This window comes from Alligator sinensis, unplaced genomic scaffold, assembly GCF_000455745.1.
Source record: "Alligator sinensis unplaced genomic scaffold, ASM45574v1 scaffold465_1, whole genome shotgun sequence".
Lineage (NCBI taxonomy): Eukaryota > Metazoa > Chordata > Crocodylia > Alligatoridae > Alligator > Alligator sinensis.
In genome coordinates this window covers 688,905-707,609 of record NW_005841979.1, presented here as the reverse complement: position 1 = coordinate 707,609, position 18,705 = coordinate 688,905, and the positions used below count along the sequence as shown (strand labels likewise).

General features: G+C 44.4%; 1 protein-coding gene across 6 annotated transcripts in view; it reads left to right on the top strand.

Annotated features, from left to right (window-relative positions):
* The window catches only part of SYT1 (synaptotagmin 1), a 575,639-nt gene that overhangs the window by 546,876 nt on the left and 10,058 nt on the right, over positions 1–18,705 (top strand). For all 6 annotated transcript variants that reach the window (XM_025200918.1, XM_014518734.2, XM_025200919.1 and 3 more), the window contains one exon: positions 15,251–15,384. In XM_025200918.1, coding sequence (XP_025056703.1) covers positions 15,251–15,384 — 134 coding nt within the window. The remainder of the gene's footprint in view (positions 1–15,250; positions 15,385–18,705) is intronic.

Here is an 18,705-nt window from a genome sequence, read left to right as displayed (position 1 = left end):
AACGCCCCACCACAGCTTCCAGGAGGAGTGGCTTGGTCTCGCGGCCTCCCACCTCCACCAGAAGTGGGCAAAGCAGTCCCAGAAATAAGAGTCCTGGAGCAGGCTGACGTTAAAACACCAATACGGTGCCCGTGTGCAGGCTCTCCCCGGCAGGCTCAGTTCGCTGAAGGCCAGGCCATGATATGAGAGACCCGAGGGAGCGATGCGGCTGCTGCGCAGGAGTGGCAGGTGGTGCCTGGTGATATAAAGGCGGTCGAGGCGAGCCATGGTGAGACCCCCCCATGGCTTGTTATATGTAGGATTGATATATTCTTTGAGACCTAAAAGTGTATTTCTCCCTTTTGGGCAAAATAGTTTCTTAGCTTTGGGAAGCCAACTGCAAAAGCTGTTCACAACATAACCAGAAAAAATCTTGCTTAGTGTATATTTATTAAACAAATATTTTCTCCTTGTGTTGGGGAACCTAGTTGTCTTCACTGTATTTGCAGTTCTTTTCCATAACACACTAATCCATTACGAAAAAAAGCAAAACTTATAAAGAAACAAACTTACCAGAATTGACCTACATGTAAATATAAACTTCTCAGGTATAGAAAGTACTGGGAATTTGATTGAACTTGAGAAGAAAATATGTAAGCTAGGGGGCTCTTTTTTTATATATACAACTACAGATGAATGAAATATGGCTTCAACATTGTGATATGCTCTTGAAAATAAATATCAGCTTTGATAAAGTATATCTGGGATTGGTTTCTCGCTCAGCTGTGAAGCGTAGAGATCAGGTTGCTTTGATGGTCCTCATAGTCATAGACGCTCGAAGAACAAACCTCTAGGACTTGTGTTTTTTTATTCTTTTTGTACTGCAGGGTTCCTGCAGTATTAGCTGTCACTGATTTGATATTTTTGGTTTAATCATCTGAATCATAAACATGTCTCTTTCACATTGTCAGACATCAAAGACTGCATGTTTACCTACACTAAGAAAAATGCTGGCTATAAAATGGCAGAACAGGCATTTATGTGAAATACTTCAGTTATTTTTAATTTTTTTCTCTTTATAAAATATATTCATTATATTTTTCTACCTCACATTGGAATTCCATCTCTTTCATATACAAAGGCATTTAAAAAAAAAAAAGGCAATTACATTATTATCACTGCTGCATTCCTTGCTTGCTTCTCCTATCTTTGCTTTTCCTCTAAAACATTATCTTTGGCTTAGTGCATGGCATATCCTGTCATAAATATGTTTGTTGAATTTGAGAAAAAATGCATGTAAGTGGAGTTACTGCACAGTAGCTTGTATGTGAGGCAGCCTTTATCTCTGCTTCTGTCTTTTTTCGAAATGTGTTGCTTCTGACTCTGCATGGGAGGGAGTGAAGATTATCTTTAAGCATACTGTATCATCTCCTTTCTGTATTGAAAAGCAGAACATTAGCAGCACCATGCTGATGTGCAATCAAGCTGCAAAGCTGTGGCTTGATGATGTCGCCATGAGAAGACTATCACATGAAATGTAAATTCTTGCTACAGCAAATTGCTAATAAATTAGTTTGACTAGTTGCTGCTTCTGTTTGCAATACACTTTCTTTTCATAACAGCACAGGTTACTTTCTTTTGATAGACCATATCTCAAATTTTCTTTTGTCATCCTGTGCATCCTCAGAGAAGGATCAGGTCTTATTTTCTTTGCAGCTTCTGAGCTATTTTTTTTTTCTGCAGGAGATATTATTCTGTTTTCAATTACTAATTTTATGGAAACATAGCTGAAAATATAGTAGAAATGAAAGAAAAACTAGCAAAGAAACACTCAGCCAAATGTAGAATTATTTCCTATAGCACTACATACTCTCTGATACTTGGTCTCATTTTTTTCTAATTAATTCTAGTGATAGGACCTCAATTACTTTCTGCAGAAGACGATACTGGTTTAACAAATCTGACTGAATGTTTCACTGATATTCAGGCTAAACCTTCCTTTAATTAATTGCAGCCCATTTAGTCTAGTTATAGGGCCCTTTGGAACACCATAAACAGCTCATTTTCTCAACTTTCATTTGCTTTCAGATCACTGTCAAATCCTTAGTTTGGGTGGCCAGACTGACTGTGTTTAGTTCTTCTTTCTGATCTTTCTTCTATCAGCCACTCCAGTTGCTTTTTTCCGCAGATTTTCACATAGTGACTATCACAAACCCAGCCATGGGGGGTCCTGCAGAGCCCCGAGTTTCTCCCCACTGTGCTACTTTTGTCCCAAGAAACAGACCAAGGTTTCCCTGGGATCGCTCCCTCAGGTCCTCTGACCTTATATCAGCCCAGGGGTCAGCAACCTCAGGCACGCGTGCCTTTTTCCTGGCACACCGGGAGACATGCAAAGAAATTGTTTAAATTTTTTTTTTTTCAAGTTGCTGCTCTGGGCTCTCCCGTACAGGCACAAGTCCCAGTGCCACAGCAGGCACCGGGCTGGAGCCAGAACAACACAGGCAGGGAGGCTGCCTGTGTTCAACTGCCCCTGCCCCTTGCCCCCAGGCGGGAGCTGTGGGTGGACAGGGCCTGGGCCGGGGCAGGCGCTGCACAGGGTCACTGCCCTGGAGGCTTCCAGTGGGTGGCAGAGCCCTGGGCCCTGGCAGGCAGACACCCTGTCTCACCCGGGGCAGCACTGAGGTGCCCAGTGCTGGGGCTGGGCGGTCAGGACAGAGTCTGGGTGGTGTGGGGGGAGGCGCTGCGGGCAAGACCACCCGGTCAGGCCCTTAGGAAGGCAGGAGTGGGTAGGAAGTGGGGGCAGCCCCGGGGCTCCCTGGGCTCGAGCTGTGGTGAGCAGGCAGGCAGGGGTGCCCAGCGGCACCTGTGGTGGGGCCTGGCCTGGCCCGCATGGCTCCACAGGGATGGGCCGCAGCCACCCTGCGTGCATGGGGATGCAGCCTGGCAGGCCAGACACCGTGCTTGGCGGGCTTCCCTCCGGGATCTACCTCCCTGCACGCTGGGCACAGTGCAAGCAGGGCAGAGCCATCCCCAGTGCAAGGGCCTGGCTGTGGGAGCCCCCTGGAGCTTGGGAACAGCTACCGCGGCTGCCTCAGCCTGCCCGGGTCCTGGCCTTGCCCACCCACAGCTCCCCTCCAGGGGCCAGGGCTGGGGCAGGCACTGCATAGAGCCGCTGCGCTGCAGGTTCCTGGCCAGCTTGGCCCTGAGCACTGGCTGCAGTGCCTGTTCCCAGAGCCCGAGGGAACAGCCTGCAGCTCCCACTCGCAATGTACCCAGCACGCACAGAGAGAAAGCAGGGTGCTCCCTGAGCCCAGAGTCCTGCCCCAGCCAGGCAGTGTCCCTTCGTGGGCAGGGTGGCTGCACCCCATCCCTGCCCACGAAGGGACACTGTATTAATATGCACTGCATATTTAATACAGTTAATAATCATAAATGTTGCCCCCCTTCCCCCCCACCCCAGTTTTGTTTTTGTGGCATGCTGGCACTCCAGCACCTTACAAGGTAGACATTGTGGGTTTTTCAGCACTCCAGCCAAAAAACATTGCCTACCCCTGTATCAGCCCCTGCAGCTCCAGTGAGGGAATCTGTCAGCCCCAGGGGCCCCCTCACACTGTTGGGTTGCAGGAATTTTTTCTAGGTTCACCTCTCCATAGAAAGGGCTTGCCTGGAATATCACTCACCTAGAAATCACTCTCTCCACAGGCAATCAGTAAAGAGCCAAACAACAAAAGATGTATTACATTAAAGCAGGGGTGGCCAACCTGCAGCTCCCGAGCCACACCTTCAGAAGCTAATATGCGTCTTCTTGAATCTTTGCACAAGCACATGGTGACCAGCTTCCATTTGGCCACCGTGTGCTTGTGCAAAGATTCAAGGAGACGTATATTAACTTCTGAAGAGTCACTTGTGGCTCCGGAGCCACAGGTTGGTGGCCACCCCTGGATTAAAGGATTGAACACACTCAAAAATGACTATATATTTGAATACAGAAAAGCAAAACAAGAAAAGTTCCTAACCATCTCACTTAACTGCACCTTAGCCTTCCTCAGAGTATTAACCAGCATCACCAGAAATCACCTTCCTCCAGATTTCTTCCAGTCCCGACTACTGGGGTCTCTCTGACGCTAACTAGCTCACTCCTTCCAACCAGCAATCCACACCTCCTCTCAACAGGAACCAGAACACTTCGGTCTGCCCAACATACCTGGCAGTCATTTGGCTGAATAGGCCATTCCTAACTATATCTAAAACCCTAAAGATGTATGCAGAAAGCACAAGCACATTGTGAAAACAGTAACATAAATGGATACAGGATAACACTGGCTTTCCAAGAAGACCACAAATACCATATCAGTACGACAGGCAGACAAGGTTCTTTGGGTAGATGTGATATCTTTTATTAGACCAACTAACTAGTTGGAAAAAATTGTTCTTTGCAAGCTTTCTGGCACAAACACCCTTCTTCAGGCAGAGGGAGAGACTGCTGGTGTTTGTGCGCTTTCCTGGGTAGAACAGATGCTAATATGCAAACTGCAAAACAGGAGAAAACAGTCATGACACACCATGAGCCCCCAAAACATAACCAGGTTTGGGCCAGTGACAAAAGCATCTAACTTCAAAACTGAGAGCCTCAAACCCCATCCCCCCAGTCACATGCCATCCAGGTTCTCTAGCCCCCTAAGTTTCTACCAGAAAAGCCACTTTTTTTCTGCTGGTAGGTATACACATAACCATGCAAGCCCTGATGCTGCAGTGCTCAGCAGCTTGATGGTAGTGCCCCCACCCTGGGCTTCTCAGAGTAAGTGTTCCCTTGCCTATCTACTGAGAGCGCCCAGTCCACTGAGCAGATGTTCTCAGACTAAGTCTAATAGATCAAGCCTCTCACAAAACATGCGGGGGTGGGGGAAAAAAAAGAGTGTGAGTATGAGAACAGGTATAGTGTAGCAAATTAGGGCCTCACATAGCATACAAAGTGCAACAGTTTCCGTAGGAGAGATAGCAAGCAACCCATCTCTAGCTGCCTTACAGTCTAGATGTTAGGACACTCTTCTGGGATGTAACAGATGTTGGTTCAAGCCCATCAGTCAGAGTACAATTGCAATACAGAAAATATATAGATTTGTGTTTTGCTCCATCATTTCTGCTCTCCCTTGCTTAATGTCATGTCTACCACACCTTGTTTATTACCTATGTGCCATTTATGTATATACCACAAAATATATGCTATTCCTTTTTATTGTTACCCATTGCCTAAAACTGCAGGACTTCTCTCTTTTTCTACCAAAAGATAGGAGGACATAGGAGTTTTTAAATGAATATTGTACTCCATTCACCCCCGCCCATTCAACTGCATTAAAGATTCAGCAACATCAACCCTGTCCTTTTGAACTGAGGAAGCTGGTGTCCTGGCTGATATAGTGTAGAGCGGATTACTGCTTTGTAGCTGGCATTTTCAGTGTAATCACATTTACAGAGTACTTGGTTCAGCTGCCTTACTTTCCCACCAGAGTCTTCAGTTTTGGCTCAGGATAAAAACATAAGGCGTCTTTTGCTGCTGGGTTCAACCCAAAATTACTGTGCTTTGTAAAACAGTTAGTTTTGCTTATGAGTAGCTAGGTTGAAATGGGCTGCCTGTGATCAACTGCCCTTTCTTTGGCAGTAAATTTTTATCTCAAGCTCATAAACCCTAATTTGTGCTGTTTTTAAATAAGGGGTTTTTTTCTTCCAGTTTTATGCTATTCTCCCCGTCTGGAGTTGTAACACTTGTGGTTACATTCTAGTTGGAGAGTGCAATAGATACTTGCAGACTCATCTGAACAATTCTGTTTCTACTGTCTGTTTTACTTGTTTAGCAATCCCAGTCTGCAATCCTCTGAAGGGTAAAGCATTGGCACTCTGTCAGTTGTATAATGCTTCCTTCTCCTCAGTGTTTCCTTATTTACTGGATTCAGCATTTTAATAACAACCGTATATTTGTTTAATTGCACAACAGTAACAAGGTATTATTTTTAAACCTTGCTTTTGCTCCATTTCCCATTTTAACTTTCTACATTGCAGGAAGACTACTGTTAATAAGCACCAATCCCCATTCCCTGTGGTATTAAAAAGCCCTGGCCTTTGAAAAAAAATTGCTATTTCTATAAGAAAAGAACTTGCAATTTCAGTTAGAGGAGCTTAGTCCAAGAAATACAAAGAAACAGTAGTCATGCAAAGAATGTGCAAAGATAGATGCAGCTGGTCAGAGGACTGTGAAGCTGTGTGACATTCTGTATACCCCTTTCAGGAGGGGTAGAGCACAGCTAAGTAAGGACTGGGCTAGTCTTGGGCCCGACTGCTGCTGGCTCCCAAAGGCCTGATCTCTTTTTTTATTCTATCCATGGCTCCTATGCTATGGGGTAGCATGAAGCTAGCTTTCATGAATTCTCCTGTGCAGGATCATGAGTGTGCTGCTTAAACTTGCTTAAAAGTTACTTTTCATTGCTGGTGTGAGGCCTGTCAAGAAATTCTTTTGAGAATCAGAGACCTGCTTCTGGCACTCTTAGATCCTACATCTTCCCAGCAAATCTCCAGTCTCCTCTCCCCAGGCCCACCTAGCAAATTTCTGCTTCATCTTAAAATCTGACTCATACCTAGGGTGACTATACATCCCGACATGACAAGGGCACTCCCAGATTCCTTAGGCTGGTCTCAGCTGGCCGGAGCTTGGCCGGGAGGCAGAGCAGCATGGTGCACTGGGCAGGTGGGTAGGCAAGGCACTGCTTCTGCTGTTGGGGAAGATGGATGTATGGTCACCCTATCTAAGAGGCCATATCCAAAGTCCCTATATTCCTTGCTCCCACACAGTGGCAGCAGTGCAAGCCTACCCACCCACCTGCCTGTGCACCATGTCACCCCACCGGACTCTGGCCCAGGACTTTTGACCAACCTGCCAGGACTGGCTTATGAAATCCAGGACTGTCCCAGGCAAACCTGGACATATGGTCACCCTACTCAGATCTCCTTTAAGTGAGTTATATCATACTTGGAACTATGGAAATTATCATGAAATCCCACAGAAATGTTAATGGCAGCTGAGAAAAAAGCATTAAGTAGCAAATAAACGTCAAGGAAGCAACTATTTCATTTTCAAACAAATACTGCAGTGAGAGTGAGCTAGAAATTATTTTATACCAAGAAAACTAATTCTCTAATGAGAATGTTTTTTTCAGTGTTTTCCATGAGTCATCAGCTGCTCTTTAAAGATAAGGCACCATCTCTAAGTCACTCATTGTGGAGGAAGGTAAAAGGCACAACATGACTTAATGAGCATAAACCATAACTTGTAGACCATCTAAAAGGCCGTGCAGCATTTGTACTGATTCTTAGTAATTATACCTGATATTGCTGCTTCCCCAGGTAGTTCAAATTATCTTCCTCTGGCTTTCCTTCCAATTCCAAGGCTTTCCATCTCTCTAAAGAATACTGGTTTAGACAACCCATGCATGATATCCCTCCAAACTCATTAGAGGTTATTTCTGAGGCCTTAATTATTTGCTCCCTCCTACCACACACACACAGATGGAAAAAGTTAAATTATCTGTGGCTTGAAAGCCACAGGCATCACGCTGAATCATCTCCTCCAGTGGGGGAAGAATTTCTAGGCACGTAGAGTAAGGATGTCCTGAAATGTGGGGGGAAATCCAGCAGATGTGATAAAGACAAGTGAAGGGTTTGTCCTGTTCTGCTCCTTCTCCAGGAGCCAGGCTGACCCTACAATGAAACGTCTCCTGGCTGCCATTTTCTTCCACTAGCAGAAGGAAGTACAATAATGGTGTTAATATTAACCCTTGGCCCAATTGATGTAGAAAATCCAAAGGGCTGCTGTGTCATTCAGCAGTTCCTCTATGCTGGCTAGATGTGGAAGAACCACACCAGATTCATGGAAAAAGGCTGTAGAATTGAGTCCATCACCCTGCCCCAGCTATTGGGACTCTGGAGTGGCACACCTCCTCCTCCGCCTATCTCTTGTGCAGCAGCAGGAAGAGAGAGTAGTTTGGGCCCTATCCTCACTAAGGTTCACCCTTAAAATCACCTCTCTGATAAAAGAGCAACTCCAGCTTTAATTTTTCTTATCTACTAGATGAATTTGGGAGCTCTTTTCAACAGTCTGTTCAAAATGGGAACTGGCTTGAACATTTTGCATTCCGCCAGGCAGTCGTGGGGCAACTTTGAATGACTTTCTTTCCAAAAGTGGATGTGCTAAATAGCATGCCGATACCCTGACATTTTCTAATAAAAATACAGTTAGTGGTGATTCCAGCCTATATTATTTTCTCTATTTTATTTGCAGCTCCTTTCTTAATACATTACTATCTCATGTGAAACTTATGAAACTGCATTTATTGCTAGTTTATTCTTGCTCTGTCTTCTCTATTAATCATTATAGATTTACTCTAGACTTACTAGGGGTTTTGTCTGATCTCACCAACCAGGACTGGCAGATTTTTTTTTTCTTTGAACAGTGATATATCCCCACAGCCTTATGAAAACAGTCAGTCTTAGAATCAATTTGCAAGGGTTTTTTTCAAATTTGTCAACTTTCTATCTGAGGGTTTTTCTCACTTTGATTAGCACACCATAGAACAGGAGCCTTACAAATATTTATCAAAGATCAAACCCCCATCTTTATGCTTGCGTTCAGAATAAACCTTTGTAGTAATACCATTCCAACTTAGCTGTTTTGTTGACATTGCTGTGCTGTAAAGAGTTTGCTCTATCCAACTGGAAATTCATGTGCACTAATTGCTGCCCTATCAAAGGCAAAAAATGATTTTTCATTAACTATTCATCACTTATAATTAATTTTCATTTTAAAATCCACTGACAAACAGTGGCTCTCCAGCTCTCCTTTGTTTGTCAGAATATTTTCTTTCCACCTTGTTGTGCTCCACAGATTCTTCTACTTGAATTTTATATATTGCTTTAGCCTTGCTTTGTGTACATTTTTTAAAACAGGCTACATACACATGGGCCACAAAGTGGCAATGATCAGGGTATTGGTATGAATTGAATTTTTGCTTTGGTATCTCAGTAGCCAGTTTCTAAAATACTGAAGTGCTCACCACCAATTTTGTACAACTGCAACTTGCATTTCAGGTGAGACTCAGATAATTTGGTCTCCTTTAAATAATGTACCGACATCCTCCCTCTAAACTTCAATAAAACAAAAGATATCAGTTTATTACACCAACGCCTTAAAAGCTGTCTTATTAGCCTTCCTTGAGATGTACTTGTAAAACCAACAATGTGCAATTCAAGCTCTGATTTTTATAGCTTTTTTTGCCTCCATGCATAGAATGCTAACGTTGGAGCAGATAAAGTAGCAGCAACAAGCATTTAATCCCACATTGCAATTAATATGAAGTTACGGGACAAAGTGCTATGAAGCATAGCTTGTTCTAGTCCCCTTGGAACCTGTGGGCTTCTCTAGCTACAATACTCCCTCTTCTATACCAGCAAATGGGAATCTACAAACACACAGAACACCCCTCAATGGGGTGGTCTTTACTTGCAATCAGGAAATCAACAGTATTCACCCAAAGTGATTCAAAATACAACAGTTCATACCCAGATGGTGGGTACATTTGGGTTGGCATTCTGTTCCCTTCTTGGACATCTAAACACCCAGATCTGCTCATCTACATGGCACTTCCCTGCAGGAAGGAATTCTTTTCCTAAACACATGATCCTACAACTGCAGGTGCATGCAGACTAGGCATGTGTAGCAGGCTAAACACTGGCAGCATATGTAGCTGGGCCATGTATGCAGTGCGTACCCCTAACTGGTACAAAGTGGCTTTGGAGACCTGAAAATGTTTTTGACCAAAGCCTGTGACTAATGGGTATTAGACTTAACAATGTAAGGGAGAGAGAGAATGAATCTATCTTTTGTCCCCAGTAGCTAGGTACTCACCTAGGAAGGAAAAGGTGAGTTCAAGCTAGAATGCAGGGCTCTTTCCCATCCAAGCCAGCAGCCACACACACCTCTGGTTTATGCTTTTCCTCTAGGCCCCACACTTACTTACTTCTTGTAGCTGCTAAGGGGGCCACCTTCAAAATGATCATCAGAGAATAGCTTTGGTAATGACTGACTTGTGGTGCAGTCATTAAAATATTGACTAAATTGCTAGAAAGTCAGAGAAATCCAGATTCAACCACCATCTGTTCATGAGGAGGTCTAGAAGCTTAGTCTATCTTCACTGCAAAATCCAGTACATTGAGGTTTTATATATTAATCGTCATGTGCTTTACTAGCAATAACCCATCATATAAAAATAGTTCTTAAGCTTAAATGTGTGTGAGTCTTTCTTTGCTACTAGTAAAAATTTGTAATTCTGTATAAAAGAGATGAACACATGAACAAAGTAATAATGAAACTTTAATTAGTACCATATACTTAAATTCTAGTAGCACAATATATTAAAAAAGTATATAGTTTGCTAAGGTGAATGGCAGCTGCAGGTTATGGGATGGTTGACATCATCATGACAGTTTAAAGACCACAACCTGCCAGAGTTATAATACACTCTAAATTGAGTCACTCTAGTTTGTAGCTCTGTATTCAGTATTCTTAAGCTGTGAACTGCTTCTTTCTAATTAGCATTGTAAATATGGAAAGCCTTTTAATGCTTTCTTTATAAATTAGACAAAATTATTATGATTTCACATAGCTAGCTGACATTTAATTTGTTCTTTTCTAATAATAAATGGCACATGCAGCACGATTGGTTGTTTAATGTTCCATTATATTCAGCATACCAATTTCTGAAGTGTACTTAACTGTGATGGCTGCCAGGGTAGGCTTGTGTCTACCAACAAGTACCACTTGTCTCTCTACTGCATTGGTTGACTTTCAGATTGAGCCTGCTGACCCTAGAGAGGCTTTCTTGTGAGTAGGAAAACAAGATGATGCAAGATAATAAAGAAGCTGGCATCAAAAGAAAAAAAATAATTACCTAAATCTAACTACTTTATCTGATATGGGGTCTTCGTACCTTCCATGCACCATGACCCATATCAGTGTGAAACTAGAAAGAAAATCAGTTTGAAAAAGAAAGTAGCATCAGTCCCAAAATGTTTAAAAGCATCAGGATAATAGATGAAGAGTAGATACTTAATGCTAATATTATTTTTAAAAGTGGTTTAGTTGCAGTGCAGCTTGTTTCTACACATAACAGCATATCCACACTGTCATCAATGTGATTGCCATAAAATTCTTTCATGAATTGAACAACAAATCCTGTATGTATGTCATTTACTCACAGACTAAGTACAGTAGAATTCAGCGTTCATTTCTACAGGTCAGGGGTTTTCCCATTGGTATAGTTACTTAATCCATGGTATAACACCATCTTAATTTATTTCCATGATTTTCTTCATATACCAATAACTTTTTTAATACCTAAAGAAGAATGCAATGCATTCAAAAGCTTGTCTAAGTCCAGCCCAACTATGCAGTTAGTCCAACAAAATCACCCACAAAAATCCTTGCATAGTTCCTGGACCATCCTGCCTACAACATCACTCCTACACAATCACTTCGTTAACACTCTATTTTCTAACTATTTATCAAATATTATCCATATTAAAAAGATATTTTCTTATCTCAAATTGAATTTCAACAAAGTCTCAACAAAAGTAATGGTTTAGACTAGTGAGGGCCAGCCTTTTTGGCAGGTGCCACAAATTAGCCCTACACCCTCCCTGAGTGCCACTCTGATCCCCTTCCTTTGCTTAATTGGCTGTTGTTTTCAGTTTGCTGCCCAATCTATTGCTTTGCTTTCTGCTCCCTGTCCTACCTGCCACCAGTGGTGACTTAAAGTTTATTGGGGCTTTGGGCAAACAGAAATTTGGAGGCCCCCTCGCGCCTGCAGGAGCTGGACTCCAGCAGGGAGAGGGGCCCCTCTCCCTCCTGGTGCTGCCGCAGCCAAGGGCAGAGCAGGCCTCCATGTTCCACGGGAGAGGTTGAGTGGGCCCAGCTGGGCTGGGGGTGAGATGGCACATGCCTGCCTCTCCTCCTTGCTCCCCACCATGGCCAAAGCAAAGCCGAGTGGGGTGACAGCAGATGCAGGCTGCCCTCTGTGGTCTTGGGCTCTCTGCTCTGCTGCGTTGCCCCAGAGGTCCCACACAGTCCACATGCCCTCTGCCTGCCTAGCAGAGGTAGGCACAACTCACCACCCCCACCTCCCCTGGGGGTGCGCACAGTGGCAGGGAGCAGCTGCCCTCCCCCCCTCATTCCCTGGATGAGCCACCTGTAGCTCCATCCTGCTCCCCACCCTGGCCCCAGGTCCCCCAGCCCCAGTCCCTACCCCCACCCCACTGGATTGCTGCCAGCCTGCAAGGAGAAACCTGTCATTTCCCAAGGAAACCCAGGCACCCAGGGGGCTCCCGATTGGCAGGGGCTCCTGGATTCAGGCCTCACTGGCCCGTACATTAATCTTCCTATGCTTGCCACTATGTTGCCTGTCCCCTTCTCTGTCTGCTACATGCCACACACACAGACTGCCCGTGCTACTTGTGGCATGCATGGCTGACCCTGGTTTAGACCATTTCTTTTCATGTTTTGATTGAACTTGGCTGATCTACAGAATCCTCTGCTTTGCACTTCTGAATTCTAGTAGCATGGGTGCCAGACCCAGTTTGCAAGATGCAGAGGAAAACAATACTTCTGCTGAGGAAACAAAAATGGTAGTATTTAAAGTTCTTCCCACCATACTTCCTAATTCCTACATTATAAACCCAAAAGACATTCTTGGGATCTAATCTGACTTCCTGTAAAGCACAGATCATTTATGTGCCCTGATTTTGGTCTGGTTTGAACTAGAGCCCAACAACTGGTCTTCATTCAGAAATTGCCAGTAATAGAGAATCAATGACCACCTTTGGTAAGATGGTTCCAGTGGTTAAGTATTCTCAGTGCTAAAAAGACTCAGAACCTCAAATTCTATCCTAAATTTGTCTAGCTTCAATTTACAGCCCCTGAATCTTGTTGTGCATTTCCTATATTGAAGAGCCCATTATCAGAGACTGAGATCACGCTCTTAAACTTCTCTGGGTTCAGCTGTACATACTGAGTTCCTAGAGCCTTTCACTATAAGTGCCTTGTAGCAGGAAGCAATTATTCCCAGGTATTTCAAGCATAGATTCTATTGGACACTCTAAAAAATCATGTGCTCATAGTAAGCATAAGGAAATTTAACTTCAAATGTTCACTTGTTCCCCACATCGAGCGCTCAGAAGGGAGGGATGAAGCACCTCTCTTTGATATAAATAATGTAAAAGAACCTGCATGCAAAATATGCCAAGAGTGACTTCCAGCTGACAGGAGTTTTGCACAGATCCTGCTGGCTTGCCAGAGGGGAGGTTTCTTTGAGCGTACATCACACAACTGCTGCTCAAAGACCTGCAAGTTCCTGTTCATGTTTTGACCAGAGTATTGTATAGCAAAGGTTCTCAAACTTTTTAGACTCAAAGCACCCCTTGGGAAAATGTCATCCCTTAGCTTTCACTTATTTTTTGATTACAGAAAAAAGAGCAGTTCTTCTGTGGCAAAGAACTCAGACCACAACATGTCAAAATGCTTCTGACACTATAGATTCCTATTTGAAAGCTCTAGATTTATTTTGTGAATCATGCGTAGGTACTTTTACGTCATAACAGTGCTAACATTGCACAGCACCTTTAAGAGTCTCACCCCTGTGCTGTGGCACCTGGTTGAGAATCACTGAGATACAAGATAATGAAAGGAAGGAAACTGATTCTTCCCACACCAGGTTATCACTGTGAATGGGAGCATGATAATGCAATTTAATGAAATTATTCCTGATTTATGCTGGTCTGAAAAGATTGCACCCAGCAAATCCATTGTCGGAATCAGATCAAGATTCTAATCAAGAATTAGAAGTTCGCTCCTATACTTAGAGGCAAAATTCCTATTGATATCCCTGAGAGGGATCCTTCAGTGTAGCAACATCAGTGGGTGTTTGCCTTGCATAAGGAATGTGATTAGAGAGATACCGAATCTCTTCAGTCTTCTTAGGTAAGACCACCAGCAGTCCTACAGATGAGAATGCAGCAGTGCAGTAATGTCTATTCATACCTTACATTGGTACTGAGACCAGTAATCCCCATTACTATTTCTATGCAGCTGTAAAAGAAAAAGTACTCCTATTTTTTTTTGTATAATCTGGCTCTACGCCAGGTTGGCTGCTCCTAAAGACTTGCAAGCCCAGCAGTAGTAGTGCGAGCAAGAGGAAGAACACCCTCTCTATAGGAAAGCATCACAAGGGTCCTTCAACATGGGGGCTGCCTGAGGGTGCTTCAGCACCAGGAGTCTGAAGCACCCTCATGCTGCAGCCAGCCCTCCACAGCACGTACAGCCCTGGGGGCTCGGCCTTCCAGTCCAGCGCTATTCAGACAGACAGGGCTCCATATGCAGCGGAGAGGGCTGGCTGAGGTACAAGGGTGCTTCAGCATGGGGGCTGCCTGTCAGCTAGCTCCACACTGAAGCACTCTCGTGCCTCAGCCAGCCACTCTGTAGGAGGTAGAGCAACAGGGAGCAGCCCTGGGCTGGTTGCTCCCCCCAGCTCCACCTGCTGCAGAGTGGCTGGCTGGGGAATGAGGGTGCTCCAGCATGGGGGCTGCCTCTGGGCTAGCCCTGCACTGAAGTGCCCAATGCCCCAGCCAGCCAGGGCAGCATCTACACGTGCACTGCTGCACATGAAAAAACTCTGCAGCAAGGTAGTACTTGTATTTTACAAGACTACGTTGCTGCAGAGTTTATTAATGTCATGCTTCCTAATAGGAGCACACGTGTGGATCCCAAGATGTTTACTGTGCAGTTAATTATTCAACTACATAGTAAACATCTCATGTAGACATGCCCTGTGTATAGATTAACATGTCATGGAGCAGAATAAGGTTAGAATTTATCCCCCCAACCCTAGAATTAACTGTATGTGGATATAACAGTTACTGATTTGTACCGTATTCCTTTAAAATTAATCCACCACTTGGTACAGTTCATATTCCTATAGGAATAACAGTAACTGATCACATTTCAGCCTTTGCAAATATAGACTTTATAAAAATAAAGGTTCTTTTAAAACTGTTTGCTTTGAACATGCACAGCTTCTTCATCAAATCTTCAAATCTGGAATTAAATGCTGTGCAGTAGACCCTGCACTAATCCGGACATCAATTCTTACCTTGACTTTTCATTGTGATTATGCAGATCCCTATGTGAAAATCCATCTGATGCAGAATGGTAAGAGGCTGAAGAAGAAGAAGACAACAATTAAGAAGAACACTCTGAATCCCTACTACAATGAGTCTTTCAGCTTTGAAGTACCATTCGAACAAATCCAGGTAATGTCAATATTGTTTTGTCTGTCTTATGAATTCCATTTTCAGCCCTCATAAATATTTAACAGGGACCTTGTTAATTATCAAGTATGCATGCCTTCATTAGCACCTATGTGCCAGCCCTGCACTATAGTGGATGAGTGTGACTGCTTCAAGAGGGAAATGATAAAATGCACAGTACCTATGAAGTGTTGATTCATCAGTGTAAAAAGGATAACTGACATTTTATGTTAAGCAGCAGTGGATTCTGGAAAAAAAACCCAACAGGATGATAGTGATAAGAGAAGAAATGACTGATAAAACTTTTAGAGATAAAAGGACTTGTGATTTTATCACTTTTCTCCCCCACTATTTATAATGTGCCTTATCATCTTCATTATAAATGGATGGAACTGTGATGTGTAATTATAGAACTATTCTGCATCATCCATTTTAACACTTAAAAACTTTTCAGAAGTGCCTAATTCCCACTTTCAAATATTCTACAGCACCCAAGGATAGATCCACCAATGGACTCTACCATTATAAGACATAGGGTGTGTCTACATGAGACACTTCACTGCACATTAGCATAGTTTACTGCATAGTAAGCAGGTGCATCTACATGTGCACACACTTACTGCGCAGTAAACCTCTCTAATTGTGAGTAAATTTGCTACCTGCAAATGCAGGTAGAAAATGTACTTGTGATTAGTTACTGTGCAGTAGCACTTATGTAGACAACTGACCAGAAGCAAAACTGCTCCCAGTCAGCTGGCCACCAGTGAGTGGAAGATTGTTCCCTGCCCCTGGGAGTTGCTTGCTGTGGGTTGAGCTCTGCCACCAGAGCCCAGGCAGGGACTATGTCCTCCTGCCCTGGCAGCAAGCTGCTCCAAGCCTCCCTGCTCCAAAATCATGATCACGGTAGAGGGCTGAGAGATCCTTACCTTCTAGTCCCTGCTTTGCCATCGCAATCAGGGAGCAGGCAGCTGGGAGATCCAGCAATCATGGAGCAGGGGCTGAGAACTGTCCTGGTCAGAGGCAGGTCCCAGTCCTGTGCTCTCATCAAGTGATTGAGGCACGGGGCTTGAAAAGAGCTGCAGGGTTGGGGCAGGTCCTAGCTCCCTGCCTTGAATCCATCAGTGGGGCAGCTAGTAGTGAACTAGCTGCTAGCTGCCCCACCAGTGGATCAGGGAAGGGGGATGGGACCTGCCCCTCCCCTGCAGCTCTTTCCAAGTCCTCTGCCCCTGACTGGGGAGCTGGGGCCAGGATCTCCCTGCTTCCAGGGCATGGGGACAAGCAGGGAAAGCTAAGGTAGGAGATGCGAGTTCAAATCCTCATGAGCAGAGAAGGAATTTGAACCTTTATTATATCTTGGAAGGAGGGGATCTTGGAATCCCTCTATTCCAGCCTTATTTCATAAGACTGTTCTCATTCTAGGAGGGGGTGAATTTATGGCTATGAATCTTAAGTGGAGAAAATTGCCACAGTCTTTGCAAGAGAGAGGCAAGAGACTTATGTGTCTGGCTTAGACTGCGTGCTGTGTGTTGGATGTCATATATTCCATTCATAGCCACTGATATCTATATGGGCAGGCCCAGATTCAACTCCATTTTAATGAGTGAGTAACAGTGAGGCCATTTACATAGTATTAGATTCTGTTGCCCCCAACTTGTTCTTCTGAGCATGCTAAGAATGGATCTGCTCCAGTTGCATGCCTCTGCATTCTTATTCTGACAGAGAAGGTGCATAAACCTGAACCCATGATGAAAGAGGAGAAGAGTTCTCCCATCTTTTACCCCAACAGAAGACTTGTTCAGGAAAAGGGAAACTACATGGAAGGAAAGTTCTAGGGTCCCTCAGCAAGAGGGGATTTAAATCCATATCTGCTTCTTAAGGAAGTGCCTCAACCACCCTTCACTAGGGGAGTGCGAAGCAGGCCCTATTTGATTCAGATTCAGATTTGGTGCGAATCAGGGACAGTGAGTTGATTCATTGATTCAGATCACTTCCCCTGATTCGATTTGGCTGAATCTGAAGATTCAATGCTGATTCGGAGAATCAGTGATTCAGAAACAGACACAGATTTAAATGTTTTTTCTACGTACCTCAAGGTACCAGTGTGGCTTGTGAGCACTGCGATGCTGGGGTGGATGGAGCATCCCACAGGAGTGGGGGGTCAGGCCCTCCACGTGCTTGGTAATGAACCCAGAAGCGGACCTGGAGTACTTCTGGTCCACCGGGGAGCACGCCGGGGGGGCCCCCCACACCTCCCCGGCTCAGCAATTGGCCAGGAGGCACCAGTCACTGAACCAGGGAGGCATGGGGCGGGGGATGGGGCCCAGTGCGCTCCACAGCAGACCCGGAAGTGGACAGGAAGTGCTTCTGGTCTACTTCCTGCTCTGCTGCTTAGTGTGCTGGGGAGCCTCCTGCGCTTCTGTGGGATACCCTGTGCCCCAGCATTGCAGTATTCACAAGCTGCCTGCTACCTAGATGTATGTAGAAAAAACATTTAGAGCTGTGTCTATGTCCGAATCACTGAATCTTTCCGAATCTCTCTGAATCAATTTGGAGGTTCTGATTTGATTTGGAGAGCTTAAAGGGCCCTCTGATTCAATTCAGATTTGGAGATTCAGCCACCGAATCGGGCTGAATCTCCACCAAATCAAATCGGGGACCAAAGCTTTGCACAGCCCTACCCTCCACTCCTTCTGTTGGAGGTGACCCACTAAGCAGTGAAGAGGAAAAGATATGAGGGAGAAAAACATCAATCAGATGGAGCCTGGATCCGAGACCGAATGAGATGGAGAGCACACTGCAAGGGCAGTGCCTTCCTCTGTTCCTTTCTCCTGCACCTGAGTGCCACTTTTATCCAAAGACTAGTTCATGCAAAGCAGAAACAACAGTGGGGGCTGAGAACAGGGACTAGAATGCTAGTTCCTTTCCCTTCTATGACCCTACATATCACACCGAGCCACAAATTCAGACTTCCTCTAATCTTTTGCTCTGCATATCTTCCTTTCTTTGTTGCCCAATCTGTTAGCTTATACAGGAATGATTCTCAACCAGGATGAGACAGGATCCTTTTAAAGGTGCGGTGCAGTGTGATGCACTACTTAGCACTGTTAGGTATGCAAATATATCTATACAAGATTTTCAAGGTAAATCAAAAGATTTGAAATTGGAATTAATGAGGTAAACAACATTCTAACCTGTTGTGGTCTTTCTGAGTTCTTTTCAACAGAAGAATGGCTCTACTATATTTCCATAGTCCCAAAAAAAGCATGGAAAGTTAAGGACTTGGTGGGGGGGCGGGTGGGGCAGCCATGGGGGGGTTGAGGGAGT